We start from the raw sequence: 20,143 nt of genomic DNA on the forward strand, positions 1-20,143 counted from the left end.
GCGTTTTTTGCGGGAAAATGCATTTTTTTCAGTTTTGGCGAGAACATGCGTTTTTGGTGGGAAAATGAGTTGTTTTTCTGGTTTTGGCGGGAAAATGCATTTTCTGGTTTCGGCTGGAAAATGCGTTTTTGCGATTTTTGCGGGGAAATGTTTTTTTTTCTGGTTTTGGCGAGAAAATGCATTTTTGCGATTTTGGTGAAAAAGTGTGTGTTTTATGGTTTTGGCAGGAATGTGTGTTTTACGGATTTAGCGGGAAAGTGTGTTTTTTGGTTTTTGTGTGGTTTTACGGTTTTGACGGAAAAGTGTGTTTTACTGTTTTGGCCGAAAAGTGTGTTTTACTGGTTTGGCCGAAAAGTGCGTTTTTATAGAAATGTGTGTTTTTATGGAAATGTGCGATTTTACGCCTTTTGCGGAAAAGTCTATTTTTGCGGTTTTGGCAAAAAAATATATTTTTCTGTTATGGCGGAGATATATATAGAATAATATATATTTTTTGTTTGAAAATAATATTTTGATTTTAAAAAGTTATTTTGTCATGATTTTGGACTGAACTACATGTATGTGCATCCCGATGCACCATTAAAACTCACCCTCATTTAGGTTGGGTTGGGTGAGAATTTGAGATGATTTTTTAAAAATTCAGTTGGATGATCCATCTGGACGTAGCATTATAATGTTGTATCTTCGCCCAGATGAATCACCTTAGCAAACAAACAGCACCGTTCTCTTCAATCTGATCTTGAAACTGCAATGGTCAATCTCATTGAGAACAGAGAAACGGTTCCAAGTTGTAAGGGAAAGGAGCATACTTTGTTCTTCAATCTGATACTGGGGACATGGGTGCACTCCAAATAAAAATAAAAATGAAAACTTTTTATAAAGTTTTTACACAGCTCCCCACATTTATAAAGTTTTTCAATCCAAATAAAAATGAAAACTTTACCCGGGAACAACAGAGAAACAAACGATTACAAAACTTCTCTACACCGAACCAGGAAGGAAACAAGATCGGAGTAGAAAGGAAACTAAAGATAGTTCTCTCTATCTTAAGATGGGTCCAGCTTTGGAGGATTGAAAAGAAAAGATCAAAGACATGACCTTTTCTTTTTGGGGTACTACCTAATCATTTGTTTCCTCCTTTTCATTGATTGGTGTTTGGAGAAGCAATGCTTTTTTGACGGTGAATATCAGCTGATATCCTTTGGCCAAGCTCGTTGAACCATCCCTTCTCTTTACGAGTTCCACAGAGACGATTCATAGATCTGCGTTTGTTGACGGCGTACACGTTGGTAGGTGTTTAGGCCAAAGATTTTTCTTTTTAAGTCGGTTTGGCTTGGAAAATTGATTTTCTTTTTCTGTCGTATTTGAGTCGGTTTGGTTTGCACCAAAATTAATTTTGATTTTCTTTAGTTTTTTCGGCAGATCTTATAAAGGAATTAGGTCAAAAACAATACGCTAGACAGGTTTACTTGTTTTTGAAGATTATATTACGGGTGTAGAGGTACGTCGTCTTCGTTTGACGTATTCAAAAGATGATGATTTTGACACATGATCATGACTCTCGGTTAAGAAAAAGGGCAAGACTTTTTAAGGTTTTCTACTGTTCTTCCCAGTAGATATTTATGTTCTTTTCGTTATAAACAAACCAATTATATAGTAATGTACACTATTGACGAGAAAAAATTGAGATACACTACCAAACATATAAATAAAAAAACACTAAACTGCCTAAGATTCAAAAGAGATATTAAACATCGTTAAATAACTTACAATCACGATTGTGAATCATCGACATTTTTCCAAAAGTATACGTAACTTACATAAACTGCGAAACAAATCATGATTATTAAACAGACAGAGACGCCTATAACCGCCACGAGTCCCAAGCTCTGCATCCTGCCTTTTGAAGTTTATGAACTACTCTTCTTGTATATATATACTGAAAGTCTGTATTATGAGAAGTAGATTCAACCGAAACGATGATGTTTTCTATTACTATTTAACTTCGAATTATGGAAAGCTTAGATACTATGGAAAATCTCCTTACTATTTTGTTTATTTTTCTCGGCAAAAATGGTAATATATACTTTTATAGATCATATCTAAGGAGATTTTCCCTTTCACAGATATATAAAATATTTAATAGTTCTTAAACATGCAGTGTTAAAATTAAATGCTTTTCTTGGAGAATCGTATAAATCATATCAATAAAAGCTATGTTTTCCTTTTTTTTACAACAAGCAATTATCTACTCTATTAAAATAGAGTCCTATTTTTTATCTACCATACACAAGTCTATGTTAGACCATTCATTAGAAATTTAACTAAACATTCTAAAATTACTCATATATGATATTCTCCTAACAAAAACAATATACATCTAAATAATAACATTTCTAAGAAAACATAAATATATTGTCATTACTAATTATCATTTGACTGTTTATAATATTTAATATAGACCATATTTTATATATTCCAATAACTAATTTTGAAATTAAATAGTATAGCCCAATTATTTTTAAATTATCAAATTAAATTTTTATATAAAACAAAATAAATAATATTTTATTGGTTGTAACATTTTATGTTGATATTTTTAGTAAAAATAAAAACAATAAACTGAAATATAATATATTAAATAAAATAATATTTTAAAATATAAGAAAAATAATTTAACATATTCACATAAAAACATTTCGAGAATAAAAATTTCTAAACAAAGAAGCTAATTTTTTTTATTAATTCATATAAAACTAATGTTTAAAATTAAACTATTAATATTGATGTTGCATTTTAAATAAATAAACAAAAATACTTCATTAATCTTTGATTTGTACAATATCATCAAACAAATTTCAACAAATATAAATTTTCAAAATAAAAAATATATACATGAAATTAATATTAGATATATATCTTTATAACATATTTTATATTTTAAATATTAATTTAAAAATATAAATATATCCGCACGGATGTGCGGGTTAATATCTAGTTTTATTATTTAAATTTAAGGCGGTTTGGTAACCGGAATAGAACAACCAATGAAACAAAATTCGCTATGAAAAGACCTCGCAGTCCTATAAAGAATCGTGAAATTCTATTTTGTGCTCTTGGGATTTAAGTAATCTTGAGTCCGAAAACATATCTGCAGAGTCTTTATCGTCTCCAATTATGTTGTAAAACTTGGCTAAGCATGCGGTTCCTTTATCATCGCGATCAGATCCTTGTGATCCGTCCCAAAAATCTGGCATGTCGAATGTTGTAAGATACTCTTCATTGTATATCATAATGCTTCAACTTTTGTATGCAAAGCAGACTCTCGCCGTCTAAATGTTCGCGTCCACATAAGTTGAATCTTCTCTAAGTTGAACTGGTTATGTTTTCCTTTATAATGTCCCTAGACATAAACATGATAGTTGATAATAAAAAAACTCATCACAATCGAAATGGAACCGGAGGACATGAACCTTATTTAATTGTTAGTGATAACATATTTGTTTACATGTTTCCCACATCTCCATTTTTTAGATAATATTAATTATATTAATCAACACGAAACCAGAAATTAGGATTCAATTACAAACCGACTTGAACAAAATAACTCAAATCAAACGGTTTTTAACTAGCTTCGCTCGACCCATGTTCCCGGCGAGTTCTGCTAGCCGTCTCCAAAATCCTCGAGAAGAAATGACCGTTCTCAATCGTTAATGTTGACCACGAGAATTAGATATTCATCTTGTGGCCTCGGATGTCGGGATCTTCCTGTGACGTTTCTGGAGTAGCTGGCGACCGATGATCTTATCGTCTTGCAATCTTCACCATAATTGAATTACTCGACAACTGAAAGAGTAACAGTACCGAAACACATCACCTGAGCAAACCGTCACGAACTCTAGCTGTTCCGTCCCCGCCAATGACGACCATAGAACCAAATGCAGGCTTGAAAACTATACCAATTTCTGAGTAGAAGAGTCTTTAAACCTGCACATGATTGTCATCACACTACCAATGATAACCAAGCTGGACCCATCAGAACTGGGACGTGTGAGAGGACCAAATGGGAACACCAAGCAATGCTCCCAACAGCCATCACTTGAAGCAAGTTGAGAACCGAGAAGCGGTTTCTGTGACTACTTAAACCTCTCTGACGTAGGAGAATAAGGTAGAAGCTGAAGAGCCAGACCACCACAGGAAAGATGACTGTCGTCAAATACCAGTGGACTAGAGAGAGACGAAATAGAAGAGATCTGCAGCGATGAATGTCCACAGAACAACAATTGGAAGGCCATACACGACCACCACCAAGCTGCTCATTTTTTCCCACACGGAACAGAGCTGAGTTACCATCACCGCCTCCATAACCAGGCTCACGAGGCACCTTCGAGTCAGAGTAAACCTCCGGAGCTTGCTTGACCTCGAAGACTAGACACCAGAACCTCCAAGACACCGAGGAGAGTCACGATTTCCACCTCCAAAGCTGGACAACTCCACCACCAGAGAATGAGAAGAGGAGTGAACCATCCCTCCACCGCATCGGGATTGAAACCAAAAGCAGATCTGAATTGGTAAAACGCGATCTACTTCAAAACCCTAAACGCCGACCACCTACTCCAGGAACCTCAGCAACAAACTTGCCGTGAGACCAGAAAAAGAAGCAGAGTCTCCGGCTGAACTCCTTTTGAGCTGAGCTTTTCCAGAAATCCAAACCATTACCCAGTGCCAGAAGCATATCGAAAAGAAAAGTGAAAATGGAGGAGGAGCAAAAGGAAAAGGAGAGAGGGTGAGGAGGAAGCCTCCGGCAGTGGCGGTGTTGTTAACACGTTGGCCAACTGCCGGAGCAAATCGAGACCACACGCTGGTTAAGAGAAAGAGAGTAAGGAGAAAGAAGGGGTTAGAGAGAAATTCGATTTTAAAAATTTGGACTATTTTTTCGATTTGTGTGTGTCATCCTTCTTCTATGTATTTTTCCAGTTTTATCGGATGTCTCCGAAGGACAATCACAACCCATCCTTATTTATGTTTATCGTTTATTATAATTATTAATATCAATTTTTAAAACAAACAGTAGATGATTTCAGAATAGTATTAACTTAAAGTTATATTTATATATGACCTAAAACATATGTATAGGAATTACTAATCCTTTATAAAAAAGTAGGAACTAACTTGTTGAGAATAAGTAACTAAATACCAATATTTAAATAAACCATTTTCTTTAAATTTATAATATTTACTTGATTATGTTAAGTTAATGACAAAAAAATATTAACCTGATAGAAAATTAATATCTAAATAATTGTATACTAGATTTTGACCCGCGCTTTCAAAGCGCGAGATTGTTTTCTTTTCAAGATTTTATTAGAAAGACAAATATTTGTAAACTGTATTTTTCTTATAGATTTTATGTTTGTGTATAAGACATTTAGAATTGTGCTGATATATTCGAGCTGATTTTTTGTGTTTTTTTATTATTTTTTATGTTTACAAAATAGTAGAACATCTATAAATTAATAATGTTAGGACTTTAAAATTTTATTAATTTATAGAGATATTAATTTACAAAATTTTCTGTTTTTAGATTTTTTTCTATTTTTGAATATTTTTATTAATAAAATAAGAAAATATTTGATTTTACTGTTTATAAATTATTTAAATTTTAAAAATTTGACTTTCATATTATTTTATTATCTTATGTAGTGTATATTTTTATGTTTCATAGAATTGTTATGTGATTTTCGATATAATTTTACTAAATATTATCAAAATATATTAAAATATTAAGAAAAATAGAAGTATTTTGATTGTGAATATAAAACTAACAATATAATGTTTAGTTTGTGCTTATATAAAAAATATATAGATAGATTATTAATTTATAATTTTAATGGGGTTATATATTTACATGAGAGTTTTAAAAATATTATTATCTTATTATTTTATCGATTTGTGTCATTTTACACCGGTCCAAGCTGGGACGGACGAAATTTACTAATTTATAGAGATTATTAATTTATCGAGTATTAATTTATAGATGTTTTATTGTAATAGGTTTCTAATATACATGGAGTTGTAATGCTTCCACATATGTAAGATTAACATTACAACCTATTTCGAAAGGTTTCACATTTTTCAAAAAGCCTGAAAAAGGTGATTTGTATAATAGAATTCATTTTCGGTTTTTGTTTGGAATGAAGATGAGAAAACTTAGGGGGTGTTATTGGTTCTATGATTTTAATGGATTTGAAAATCCAAGCAAAATCTAGTGTTATTGGTTCTATGATTTTAAAATCTGTATTCAAATTCATTGTTATTGGTTCTATGATTTTAAAATAGATTTCAAAATTAGGTGTTATTCAATAGTAAGGATTTGATTAAGCATTTGATTTGAATTTGGATTTGAATAGATTTATAAGTGTTTTAGAGAGTAAAATACAAAGAAACAAATATTGAGTTATAGCTTGTTATTTTGAATGGATTTGTCTTATAAATTTTTTTCTAACATTTAAATTCCAATATCCCACGTTTCATCATGCAACAAAAATTCCTAAAAGCCATGGCACTTTCATCATGCAATATTCTATTATTAACACCAACTTTTATTTTTCAGTAGAATATGTCATCGTTTTTTTTTTGGTAGGAGTATGTCGTTTCTTTTGAACAAAAAGTTATATTTCCTGATTTTTTTTATTTTCTATTATTTCTATATTGATTTCCGTTTTCCATAATACATGTGTCATGATTTCTATATAATCTTCATTATACACACAGAATTTTATAAACACACAAACACATAAAACCTAAAACCAGAAGCATCAATGGGAGAATCACATCAAGAAACACAAGACCCATCGCAAGAACGAGAAAAAGGTTCATATATTCAATGGAGTCCTGAAGAAAATAAAACTTTGATCAATTTACTTTTAGATGCTGTTGCTTCGGGTTTGCGTGACAGTAATGGCACATTCAGCAAATTTACGGTGGAGAGACGAATTCTATCTACTCTCAATCGAATGCATGGATGCAATAAAACCTATCAACACTACTCAAACAGAATGAAGATCTTGAAAACAAAATATCTAAACGCGGCTGAACTTCTTCGTTTTAGTTCTGGATTTGGATGGGATTCAACCACAAAAAGGTTTACAGCTTCAAAAGAAGTATGGGCTGAATATCTAAAGGTAAATAAACATAAGGCTGTATTATTATTATTATTTTTTTCATTATGTTAACTTTTTTTTAATTTTTTTTAGGCACATCCTAAGTTCAAAAAGTTTCGTGATGAAATATTTGAAGAATTTGATGATCTCAAACTTATATTTGACAAGAATATAGCGACGGGTACGAATGCTATTGGTTTAGGTGAAACTACTGATGCACAAACAGTTAGAGTTGCAGAAACAGAAAAGGAGCAAGCAAATTGTGGTGAAGAGTTTTCTTTTGATGTCCAACAAAACTATGAATCACAATCATCTTTTTTTTGCAGTCCTTCAGACGATACTTTGGAAAAGCTTCCTTTAAGAAAGAGACAAAAAACTAGTCCTCTTAACAAAGGTGATGATCTGTTCACTCAAAAAGAAAGTGTAGAAGAAGCTGACGAGCTGAATACTTTGACAACCATCACTCAGAAACTCTACAATTTGATAGAAGAAAGAGAGACAAGACAAAAACAAGAAGCTGAGCAAAGAGAAGCAGAGAAAAAGAAAAATAATCTATGGGAAGCAGTCAAAGAAGTTTCTGATTTGGAAGAACATGTACGTTTTGATGCCGTTAAGCTGATCAATCAATTAGGAATGAAAGACGTATTCATTAGCATGTCTGTTGATGAACGTTACGGATGGATTAAGCATAACGTGATAGGATTTTGATTTGAGCCATTATTATGTGTGGTTTTTATTTATTTTATTATTTACTGATATTGGATTTTATATACTGGTTTTTGCATTTGATTACATGGTTTTTTATAATAAAATTAGTGTTGCTATCCTTTGTTTTAGTTTGAAACATGACTAAGCACATGTGTCTTTCATACAAACATATTAGATGCACTAAGCACATGTAACTAATATTACGATGCACTAAGCACGATGCACTAAGCACAAACATATTTTTTTTTACTTTTTAATTGAATGTAAAGTATATGTAAATATGTAAAAAATTTAGTTTCTTCGATTGCACAATTGTCATTTTATATTTATGTAAAATTTACATACAATTAAAAAGTAAAGTTTTTTATATTTAACACATCAATATTTACATTTTTTTTACTTTTTATTGAATGTAAAGTTTACATAAATTTATAAATGAGAATTATGTAACTGAAAAAAACTTTACTAACTGAAAATGTAAAATTTATATAAATAATGATCTAGGTTGCTTATTGAGAAAACCATCAAATAATTACTAAAAGTCTCGTGCTTGTTTGATAGGTTCTAAGCTCTTTTGTCAATTTATTATCAAACATGGATTCAGAATTTCTTGGCCAACAAGAATCAGAAGAAAAAGAATCATATTTGTCTCATGAAGATGATGAGTTAGATGCCCATATTATTTTATTGGTGCTCCTAGTTCTTTGCCAGATGATGTGTTTGAAGAAGCGACAACGGGAACTTCAGTTGCAAATTGAACGTCCCACATGACGCCCAATCACAAGAGCTGGTCAAGATTATATAGATCATGTCTTAAAAGAAAATCCTCTTCATTTCAGAGAGTTATATCGGATGTATCCAAATATTTTTTTGAAGTTATGCAATCTTCTCAGAGAGAAGACAAGTTTAACTGATACAAGATATATCAGCCTTGAAGAAATGGTTGCATCTTTTCTCCTTGTAGTTGGTCAAAATTCGAGGTATTGCTATACAAGAGATACTTTTAAGAGATCCAAGTTTGCTATAAGTGAGAATTTTCTCCTTGTAGTTGGTCAAAATTCGAGGTATCGACTACCAGTTCCAGAAGGTACACATATATATATATATATATATAAATATATTGTAAATCATACATATTTTTTCCAGATAATTAACTACTTTATCGTTTAATATCAGGAAAATTTTATCTAGTTGACCGGTTTTGCAAATCGTCGGAACTTCTTAGCTCCATATCGAGGTGTTCGATACCATCTACAAGAGTTTTCTGGTCAGGATTCTACTCCTCAGAATGATAAAGAGTTGTTTAATCATCGTCATGCTTCCTTGAGGAATGTTATCGAGAAAATTTTTGGTATATTCAAATCTCGGTTTCTAATTTTTAAATCTGCACCCCCTTTTCCTTACAAGACACAAACAGAGATCGTACTTGCGTGTGTTGGGTTACATAATTTTCTTCGGAAGTTTTGTAGAACAGATAATTTTCCTGCAGAAAAAGACTCTGAGGATGTAGAACATGTTCAAGAAGTTAATAACAATGACGAAGAAATTTTTGTAACTCAGGATCAGCAAAGAGAACATGCCAATCAAGTGAGAGCCACAATAGCAACAGATATGTGGAGAGATTTTATAAACGTATGATATATGAATGTGTTTTACATTTTATATACTTTGTTTTATTATAAAGCTGAATTTATTGCAAATCCATTTGATTGATTTTAAAAATCTATTTATTTTGATTCTGAATTCTGTATGTTTGATTTCAAAATCTATATGTTTGATTTAAGAATCAACGGATTTCTTAATTAATCCTAGAAGAATTCTCAAATCCATTAAAATAGTAGAACCAATAACCCCTACTTACAGTAGCTATAATTGTATTTATAGGATTAGGTTGGTCGATCTTAAAGTTTTTTTTTTTGGCTATAGTTTGGTAGTAGATATTAAAGTTAGTTAATGAAAAATATATTCTTTGGAATATACACAATTAGTTTTGGAAATTCCTAAACTATTGGTGTTATTAAATCTTTTTAAACCTAACTATCTATTGGAAATTTCTACCTATGATGGTTTCTGCCATCTCAGTTAATTCTGTCAAAACAAAACTGTCTAAGAACAAAATTAATCTCACTCCTTACGTTTATAACAGTAGTGTGGAATTGAGATAATAATCTACTCATCATAGAGAATGATATGCACTAAATATTTTAACAAAAGCAAGAGAGATTATCTCTCTGATCAATATACTCAACAACCACATGTTATTTTTATCCTAATATCATTTCTATGTTTCATCAAACTTCAACCCTAATTCCCCCCAAGATGGGCTTTTAATGACCTAGAAAACACCAAGTACCTTGATACTCAAGCAACCAGAGTTTCTCTTTTTTTTCTTCAGACAAAAAAAAAGAAACTGTCTGCATTTCCCATCTCTGACGCATCCGCCACTCAGAGCTACCTCCTCCCTATAGCTAAGAAAGAAACCAATGTTATAATATTTTTATTTAGAAAAGAATCGTAGAATTTTTTTTTCCCAAACTTAATAAATTTAATAGAAAGAGTATATATTTTTATTGCTTCTAGTTTCTAGTCACATAGGTTGTTGATATAGGAAAACGCTTTTACATATGTCGATTGAAATAGTTGGTGTTAATTATGTATTGTTTTAGTTTACCTTTTTTGAATTTCAGAAAAATCTATAATGGCATTCCATTGTAATTATCTCCAAAAGTTAAGGGCAGAATCCTATGAGGGATTTTGCTTTAATAGTATAGATATAAGACTACGAAAAAATTGAACAATAATTAAGAACAAAATAACTTGTATCAACGAGAATAATTGTATTTAAAACATACCATACTAATTACCTTGACATGCTTATAAGACTTGAGTGTGAAATATTTTTAATTATTGTAGTAAATATCATTTAATTTAACATGAAAATATCATTAAAGTTATACAAAATCTCTTTATTTTTGTTATACTTCTAGACTGTATAGTAACACTTATAACTACGAGAAAACAGCACTGCCGATGTAGCAAAGGCAACATCAGCATTGTGATATGTTGAAGTCAACAAGCAGAGCCATTGAGGAAGGAACGTGAAGTCGGAGACCACCCAAGCTAAACATCCGCCTCACTATTTGCACTTTCTGAGAACCGGAACATTGCTAGCTTCACACCGTCAAACTGTCACATCAATGAAATAGATACAACCACCACATGGAAACACATGAGTAAACGCCAAAGAAACTTTCTGGCAGCTTCAGAGGCGGACTAAAAAAATGCCGGATAAAGACACTGCAGATGAGAGAGAGAGATCTGGAACCACAACGACGTGGCCATAGACTACCAAATCGGGATGTAGACCATTGAACCTGCACAAGCCGACACTAGAAGCTCTAGCACGCACCAGAAAAGCCGCTAGGAGAGACACGTCTCCGAGAATAGGGTAATCCAGAGCTCACATGATGCCGAGACGAAGGATATGGCCAACCAAGATGTCGAGGAAAGCCACCAAATTGAAACCTTGACACCGCACCTTCAAAGCAGACCACGACATGAAGATTTAGAAGATTGAAGCCTGGATCTGAAGGAGGAGCTGCCTCAACCCCCACACGCGCCACTGTCTCGTGAAAGTGAGTCTGAAAAGAGAAAAAATTGAACCCACTCAAAACCCAGAAAAGCCGCCTCTGATCCGCGCCACTTTCCAACCTCGTAGTCACACCAGAGAGTCAAACAACCATCAAGTCCGGCTGTGAATCTGTCATCAAGGGAGCTCTTTCTCGAGAGTAACCCACATATCATCGGGAGAGGAGAGAGTAGACAAAGGAGCAAAGGGGAGGAGAAAGCCATCCGGCGGCGGCAAAACAGCCATGCAGCGGAGGCAAGCTCGGGTTCAACGAGAGGAAAATAGTGAGAGAAACGAGTAGAGAGAGAAAGCCTCATAAGTTATCTATTTCAAGCTTTTACTCCAATTCTAATATATTATTAAGTAAAAAATAAAATAACAAATAAAAGTAATTCATTATTATTTTAGAATAAATTTATTTTTATTTCATTATAAAGTGGAAAATGAGTGGAGTTGGTAGTACTCTTATGTTTTGAATGGCGAGCATATATAAAGTGGTCCATTAGTGTGAAACGGGCAAAATCATTTTTTTCCTCCATTCAACAATTAAATTTATTGTAGAAACAGTAAAATATTACAGAACCACTTGTGATTCAATCACATGAACAAAAGTACGAGACCTACCATGCACAATAATATACATCAAAGTTCGAGTGTATCTTATGATTTTTATTGTTTTGTTTTTAATTGGATTTTCTTAGAAAAAAATATAGACTTTTATAATTTTAAATGGTTTTGCTATTATGATTGACTAAATTTGTTTTTTGTGTATCTACTATTTTCATATATATATATATATTATTGTATATATTTTAGTTATTTTTTATTTTGTTATATAATATTCTAAATATAAGAATAATAATATTTAATTCATTGTAAGATGAAAAAAAATATTTTGTGTATAATGTTTTACAATATTTTACTATTTGCATTAAAATAAGTGTATGGTATTGGAGTATTGGATCTGAGGCGGCACAGTCATCTATCATAGCTTTATCATTTCTATGTTTAGTCACCAATCACATCCTTACATGCAAAGTACATAATTTGTTGCACGGTTATATTATTATGATTTACGTACAATTATGGTTTACGTATAATGGTTTTTAACATTAGTTTACATGCAAAATATGCAATTTGTTGCACGGTTATATATTCTAAAAAAACACTAGTTTGAACATATTATTATGGTTTACATATAATGGTTTTTAACATTCAACACCCTAATTTATACTTCAAATATAACGCATCCTCTTATCTTTCTTCCACCTATTAATTTAACATTTTTCCGATTTTTATATTTACAATAATTTATTTAATAAAACTCAACATCATAAATCCTTATCCACAATTTTATCTCATATTTTCCTTTTTATTATTTTGTAAACAATAAAATTAAAAATAATTGATCTCAAGTTATTAGGATGTAAAGAATTCAAACAACCAATAACATAGTTACATGTGTACCAATATATAATGTTTTATTTTTTTAAAGAAAATTGCTCATATTCGATCATGCTTTTTCCTATATGTGGTTTAAAGTGAAGCAAAATCAATATAGTGGGTTCACATAAAACACTTTCAATATGTTGAAAACAACCAACACGAAATAATCCATCTCAGTTTTTTTAGGTTTTCAACAGGTCTATTGCAAATATTCAATAGTTCAAAGTAAAATTTAACACCCATTGTATATACTCAAAATGACAAGCATACATGGCCCCAGCTCCCTTGATAATAGGGGTTGGGTTGCCATATTGGATGTGTGGTTTCTGTAAAAATCATGCAACAATGCAACCATTATTACCACCATTGTGTATGCAAGTGGTTAAACATAGTGATTGAGACTATTGTGCTCTTAGTTTGAGCATTTGTAAAACAAAATCTCTACGCTGTGTTTATAGTATTAGTAAGGATTGATTCCGAGTCTAGAAGCGGTTAAAGTTTAAGGTATAACTCCTCATGATCGATCAAGAAAAACAATGCAACCAATATTTTTTATTAAAATCATTACTCACCACTATATTCAGAAAACATATCTACAGTATTAGAATACATATTTAACAATTTATAAGATGATATTTTGTTCGTTGGAAAAAACCTTGTGTGGTTCTACTCCTTTTAGTTTTTTTTTTAATTGTTTTTCATCAAATTTTACAAGAGTTTTTTAACAAACTAAAAAACGTTTAGCAAAGCGATAGTTACATTGAGTGATATCAATGTAAAAATAAAAACTTAAAAGATGCATATGAACACAATAACTTACTTATTATTATTATTTTGAATGAATGTTAAATTTATTCAGATCAAAAGACCTTTTAACATGTCTGTATTTTGAAAGTCTAAAAAAGAAAAAAAAAATAGTACTGAAAAAAACTTAAAAAGCAGACTTAATAGTTCCTTGTTCAGTTCCTTGTTCCAAACCAGACTGTCATCGCAATAACCCTACAAAGCTGAGCCGCAGCTTGGGGATGCTCTCCGTCGTGTCTCCCATTTCTTTCACGCCAAACAGAATGTACTGTGGCTTAGATGACATATCTGAGCAAAAACATTCTCACTTTCTCTCGCTTTGTTGACTTCAAAACTCCAATTATTTGCTTTCAGTGGTTCGTATAACTTACTTATTATTTCTATATATAGGAAAGATTCTAACACCGTAAAACAATTTGGTTACAAAGATAATTACAATTCTCACTTTTATTCTTTCTATGAAATATATACTAGGAGTTTCATGTGCCATACGCAGGATAATAAATTTAATATATTATTTTAAAAGTAAAAATTCAAATTTTAATATTAAAAAAAACTTCTTACCATTTTAGTATAAATATAAATAATTTTCATAAATTATACTTCTTTGTCTTATCAATTTTATTTTTTATTTTTAAATTTTGTTAAATTTATACTATAAAATATGTTATGTTTATTTATGTATACATATATTTAAATGTATACATTTCAGTTTTTAATCTTTTTAAATTAGATTAAAATAATAAATTAGTTTATTAAATAATTTATAAACTGACTCAATAAAATATGAATTATATTTAAATATAAGTGATATAAATTAATTTATTAATTAACTCAATAAGTCGACTAAAACTTGTTCAACAAACATATTTTATGGTGATCATATACAAATAAATTTACTAAATTGATTATTTTTTATACCATTTATTGAATTAAATCATAATTCAAACATTTAATTAAAATTTATTCACATCTAATTTAAAAAAAAAAATCTAAGTTAATGCAAAACATTTTTTTAGAATTATGTTACTAGTTTAAATTTTATATTAATGGTGATACATCTATAAGTTATTGTTATATTTAAAGCATCTTACCAAAAATTCAAAACTACATAAAAAAATTGACATTTACTATAAGAATTTAAACATGTCATCATTTTTACTAAGATACATGTAATCTTTTTCTAATGAAGATGAATATGGTGATGACATATAAGCAAAATTAAAAACAAAAATTTCAAATAATGTGTAGCGGATTATTTTGGTGGAGATATATAAAATTTGCATCTTTGTTTCTGTTTATCCAAAAGATAAATTATATCTATTATTATAAAAAAATATGTATTCAGATAATAATAGGAATGCCCATAAAACTCACGTGCAAAACGTAATTTGTTACACACGCACGTATTACTAATAAAATAATAGTATTGTAAGAGAAAGAAAAGTTCATTTTGAAAATGAATAAGGAATTATGTATATAATTAACCAAGAAATTTGGTGACCATAGACATGGGAACCAAACAAAGCCCTTTTTGCTTCAAATCTACCGATAATCCAACTTGGTTGTGCACTGCATTCTCTCCTTTCACTACCTATGTAAAATTACCGCATGGTAAGATTGTGAGATATACAAAATAATTTGTATAACAAAGCTAGACAACTATAGTTGACGTGTTTCTTACATTATTTGTGTTTTCACCAACTACGCCACCCCCGTGTCTCGTGTTGTCGTCCAATGAGGTCATCATGCTATAGACCTATAAAACGAAAACAATTCACAATCTGTTAGTAGTTGATACATTTTAATTATTTCTGGACTAAATTAATCAAGGTACATTTGACTTGTTAAAGCTGATTATTATGTTCATCTATGTCAAATAGGAACATGGCACAGATTGTTTGATCAAATTGTAGATTGTTTCAATTATTTGTCAAAACCAAAAGATTCTAATTAATTTCTTGCCTCTCTTGGCGGTATGAAAAGTGTAATGCTTGCCTAACCTTATCGTGTCTTATAAAATATATGATCAGCATATGACTAATATGTTATAAATAGTATAAGAAGCATGAATAATTACTTCAATATTACCAAACGAGACTGTTTTTTTTTTTGAAGAAATCAAACGAGACTGTTTTGTACAAATTTGTATAACAACGTTCTTAATTAGACAAATAGTGTAACCAAAAAGACCAAAACAAAGAAGAAAAATATATTCAATGTTAAGTTAAAATACTTTACAAAAACAAAGAGATATATATATATATATATATATATAGAGAGAGAGAGAGAGAGAGAGAGAGAGAGAGAGAGAGAGAGAGAGAGAGAGAGAGAGAGAGAGAGAGAGAGAGAGAGAGAGAGTCTTACGTTAGGGCTGCGTGAGGGAGAAGAGGCAGTGTCTTCAAGATCATGATGACGACCAAAAGGAATCTCTCTATTTCCTGTCCTCTTAGTTTTGAATTTGTTTGAAGAATTAGATGCTTCTTGTTTAGAAACGTGGAGGGTCTTCTTAGTCGCTACGAAAGACATTGCGTCGGAGACGGAGGAAGAGCTGAACTCCCCGACATCGACAATACTTGAAGAAGACTCAAAGATATCTTCGAAATACATTGTCCAGCTACTTTCTTCTGGAGTTTGGTCGCTTGAAAACGTTGCCGTTTCATGCTTGCTCGTCATGAACGCTTTGTTCATTGAACTCTCCATGAAAAATTTGGATGAGAAAAAATAAGATCTTTTTAGTTTGTTATTTGGTAGCGACAGATGAAACATGCGTTAGGGTTAATTATATACACAGCAGAAGTTTTGATAAATGTATTTTCTTAAGCATAAAGCAGTTTATAATGATTAAATCAAATATATAAATATAGTCTATTTTTTAACCAAGTGGTCTTGGCCTAATGGTAAATAGCTCACAGGTGTGAGTACCGCCCTGGGTTCAATTCCTCTTGGCCATCCGGTGCGTGGTAAGAAAACGCGGATGCTACAGACCTCGTAGTGATTAGTTTTTGGGTATAGAAAGCTTTTGGTATGATAAAAAAAAGTTGGTTTGAAATGTTCAAAGTTCAAACCAATTAAATATTGTTACCTCTTATTGTTTAAACAAGAATCTATTCTGTTAAAATAGCAATATGATCTATTGATATAAGTGTGGCCCAATTATTTTAATACAATTATTAAAACTTTTTATTAATCATTTAAAAAAATATATTATACAAAAAAACATAAATATGACTAAAAATCTTAAATATAAAAATTAAATTTCTAAAATAATGTAAAGCAAAAAACATACATATCTTTTTTAAGGTGGATCAGAATCACTAAATATTATATCCAAGGTTGAGGTATGAAATTGTATTGAATTAAACAAATTGCTAATATTTGAACTATCCAAAATGTTACATGAACATACTAAAATATGGTGTTTAGTAAATTTTTTGAAGTTTATAATGAGCATATGATATAAAAATGTGATGATGTATACATAATTTCAGAAGCTATGGTGTATTGTAGAATGTTAGATTGAATCGTCTGACAGTAATTTTTTTCATATATATATGTAAAGACGCTCAGCTTTAGGTTCTAAGTTTTTGGACTTGTATTCATCATCTTCATCGAATATTCATCATATCTCTCGAACTACTCTATGATTACTTTATCATCTTCATCGAATAATTGTTTGGTGCGTTATCTCTAGCTATATTATATATATATATATATATATATTACGGAGGTATTTACATAGCGAAGTTGGCATTTGTATGTGACGGCTGAAGAAAGATGTGTCACATTTTCCTCCATATAAATATTAAAAAAGGTGGAAATGATGTAGTTTAAAACGACATGTAAACTACTTATAAGGGTCTCATGTCTTGATCAAAAAAAATAAGGGTCACATGTCAATTTCTTTAAACTAACCATATTTGACAAAACAAATTCTAGCTATGAAATTATGTATTGAACTCTTAACTCTTACAAGATCATATTTAAATTTTAGAGAAATTCAGCAGTAGCACAAGCAAATCATACTCCCGCTTTTTCTAAAATGAGGATTTTTAGTTTTTCTTTCTTTCTGATTAACCAAGATAGATTTTGAAGCTTTATAATGCCTTTATACTAGTTATATAAATAAAATTTAAACGTCAAAAAGTAATAATTAAATATTATTGAATTTATTACATTACTATTGGTTTAGAGTTATTGAATATTACACAATACTATAAAAGATGAATGAATTTATAATTAGATGTGTTAATTTATAATATAAGTTATTTAACATAAAACTAGATTTTAACCTGCACGACCGTGTGAATATTTTTTCATTTTATAAATGTATCTGATATTATTACAATTTTTTTAAATATATAATTTCTATTTAGTATTATATATTGTGTAATTCTATAATATTATTGTTTATATTTTTTATTCGGTATTATTAATATATAGTGATTTATTTAATACATTTTATTTTGTTAATAATTTTTATTACTTACTAATATATTTTCGAGTTAGGTATAATAAAATAACAATATGAAATAATCAAATAGATAACCTTCTTGAAAATATGTTTTCTCTTTAATATATACATTTTGGTATAATACATTTTTAAAATTTATTTATTTATATTATATAAAAGAAATATGCTTAAGATAATTTATATTTACATGTTTGTGTTTAAAAAAATATAGTTTAACATTGTAACCCCATTATTTTAGTAAATTTATAACTGAAACAATTTAAAAAAAAACTAAAATTTGTTAATTTACCTATTTAATATAATTTTTTCATATTTAATTCATATAATACTTCTATTTTTATATAATACAGAATATAATTATAGAATTTATAAAAAAATAGTAGATAATTTTAATTTTCTTGTTTTATAATAAAATTTGAATTAAAATTTATTTATAATAATATTATATTACTAATTACGAAATTAAGTAATATGTTTTTTTTATAAAAATATTTAAATTCTTAAGTAAGATTTTGTTAGAATTTTTCTCAACAAATTTTTTTATAATTAAAAAAAAATCAAATTTATAGGTTGTTTATTATTAATGTAAATAATCAATACATCATATTAACTAATTTCTTAAGTGGTCATACTATGACTTGTTAATAGTATATAAAAATAGGACGTTAAATTAATAGATTAGATATGGAATGATAAAACCTTTTAAATGTTAACAGAATTCAACAAATTATTAAAAAGGTTGTATGAGTATACTTAGTTATATAATATCCAATAACTATAGAAAATTCCCTACGATAAAATAAGAATTCTAAAACTTTTTTTATAAAATAAAGAGAGTGTGTAGATGGATACTGTGCTAAATCTATTGTTAACTTTATACAAAGATTTAGTCTCGTATATATGAGAAAGGTTTTTTAGTTGCCAACTGTAAACTGTATTGCGTGGCATTTTCACTCTTTCCTAATATGTGATGTATTGAAGATTGAAGTTAATGAATAAAGTGGACTGAAACATCATTAGATTCCTAATTAAATTGTTCTCTTATTTATCCACTTGGTTGGTCAATAAGAAACCCACGATCGAAAATCAATTTACTTTCTGGATTACGAATACATCAACGAGCAAATGCGCCGGTTGCACATTTTCTGAAATAGTTAATAGATGTAATGTATTAAAACCTACACTACCAAACTATCTGTTCGTACGGTGCAAGTAGACGAACTTAAGTTAGTTTGTTTATTTGATTTATATGCTTGTCATTGATAATCTAGTAATTAATGAATTGAGGAGCATGGTTCATGATACTAGGCATGATGAGTGTTTCGGTTTCCTGGTGCAGGGTTAATATGAGTTTGAGTTTTTGAGAGCACAATTTTAGAACTATTTATATATTATAAAAGTTTGGTTCATTTCGGATCTTTTTCTGGATTTTATTTAGATTGAGTAAATTATGTGAAAACTTGTTGTACCAAAAAAAACTTTCGGATTGGATTCAAAACTAAGTTTAAGTAACACAAAAAACTCATTTGTATTCTAAATATACTCATTTAACTTAAAAGAGTGGTTTTAAGATTTTTGTCGATTGACTGAAATCATTAATCTAATAGAGAGATATGCGTAGACATGGACGGATCTAGAAAATAATTTACAGTGGTGCATAATATATAATATATTTATTTTAATAAAACTTTAATTTATGTTAATAAATTAAACTATTTTTAATTATATTTTTAAAGAATATACAAATTAATATGTTAACAGTAAAGAAGAACAAAATTCACATGTAATATAATAATCATAACTCTTAAAGATAACTCATATACAAAAATATTATGCTTACAACAAAAAAGAGCAAACCTAAAATATAGAGAATCATGAGATAACAACAAATCATATACTAATACAAAGCCAAGTAGTGAG

General features: G+C 29.7%; 2 protein-coding genes across 3 annotated transcripts; one reads left to right on the forward strand and one right to left on the reverse strand.

Annotated features, from left to right (window-relative positions):
* Positions 1–7,058: 7,058 nt before the first annotated feature.
* Positions 7,059–7,871, forward strand: LOC106369522 (uncharacterized protein At2g29880-like). Its single transcript, XM_048742149.1, has 2 exons — positions 7,059–7,184; positions 7,257–7,871. Exons 1-2 carry the CDS (start codon positions 7,059–7,061, stop codon positions 7,869–7,871), a joined length of 741 nt encoding a protein of 246 aa, XP_048598106.1.
* Positions 7,872–15,072: 7,201 nt separating this feature from the next.
* Positions 15,073–17,993, reverse strand: BNAA10G08570D (vascular-related unknown protein 4). 2 transcript variants are annotated; one of them, XM_013810265.3, is made up of 3 exons: positions 16,117–17,993; positions 15,434–15,508; positions 15,073–15,343 (listed from the first exon to the last, which is right to left on the reverse strand). In XM_013810265.3, the coding sequence occupies exons 1-3, from the start codon at positions 16,516–16,518 to the stop codon at positions 15,233–15,235; spliced, it is 588 nt and encodes a 195-aa protein (XP_013665719.2). In that variant the 5' UTR covers positions 16,519–17,993; the 3' UTR covers positions 15,073–15,232. The 2 variants fall into 2 exon arrangements, with proteins under 2 accessions (XP_013665719.2, XP_022548714.1); XM_022692993.2 differs by having other exon boundaries at positions 15,214–15,339; positions 16,117–17,992.
* Positions 17,994–20,143: the final 2,150 nt, after the last annotated feature.

Source organism: Brassica napus, chromosome A10 (assembly GCF_020379485.1).
Source record: "Brassica napus cultivar Da-Ae chromosome A10, Da-Ae, whole genome shotgun sequence".
NCBI classification, from domain to species: Eukaryota; Viridiplantae; Streptophyta; class Magnoliopsida; order Brassicales; family Brassicaceae; genus Brassica; species Brassica napus.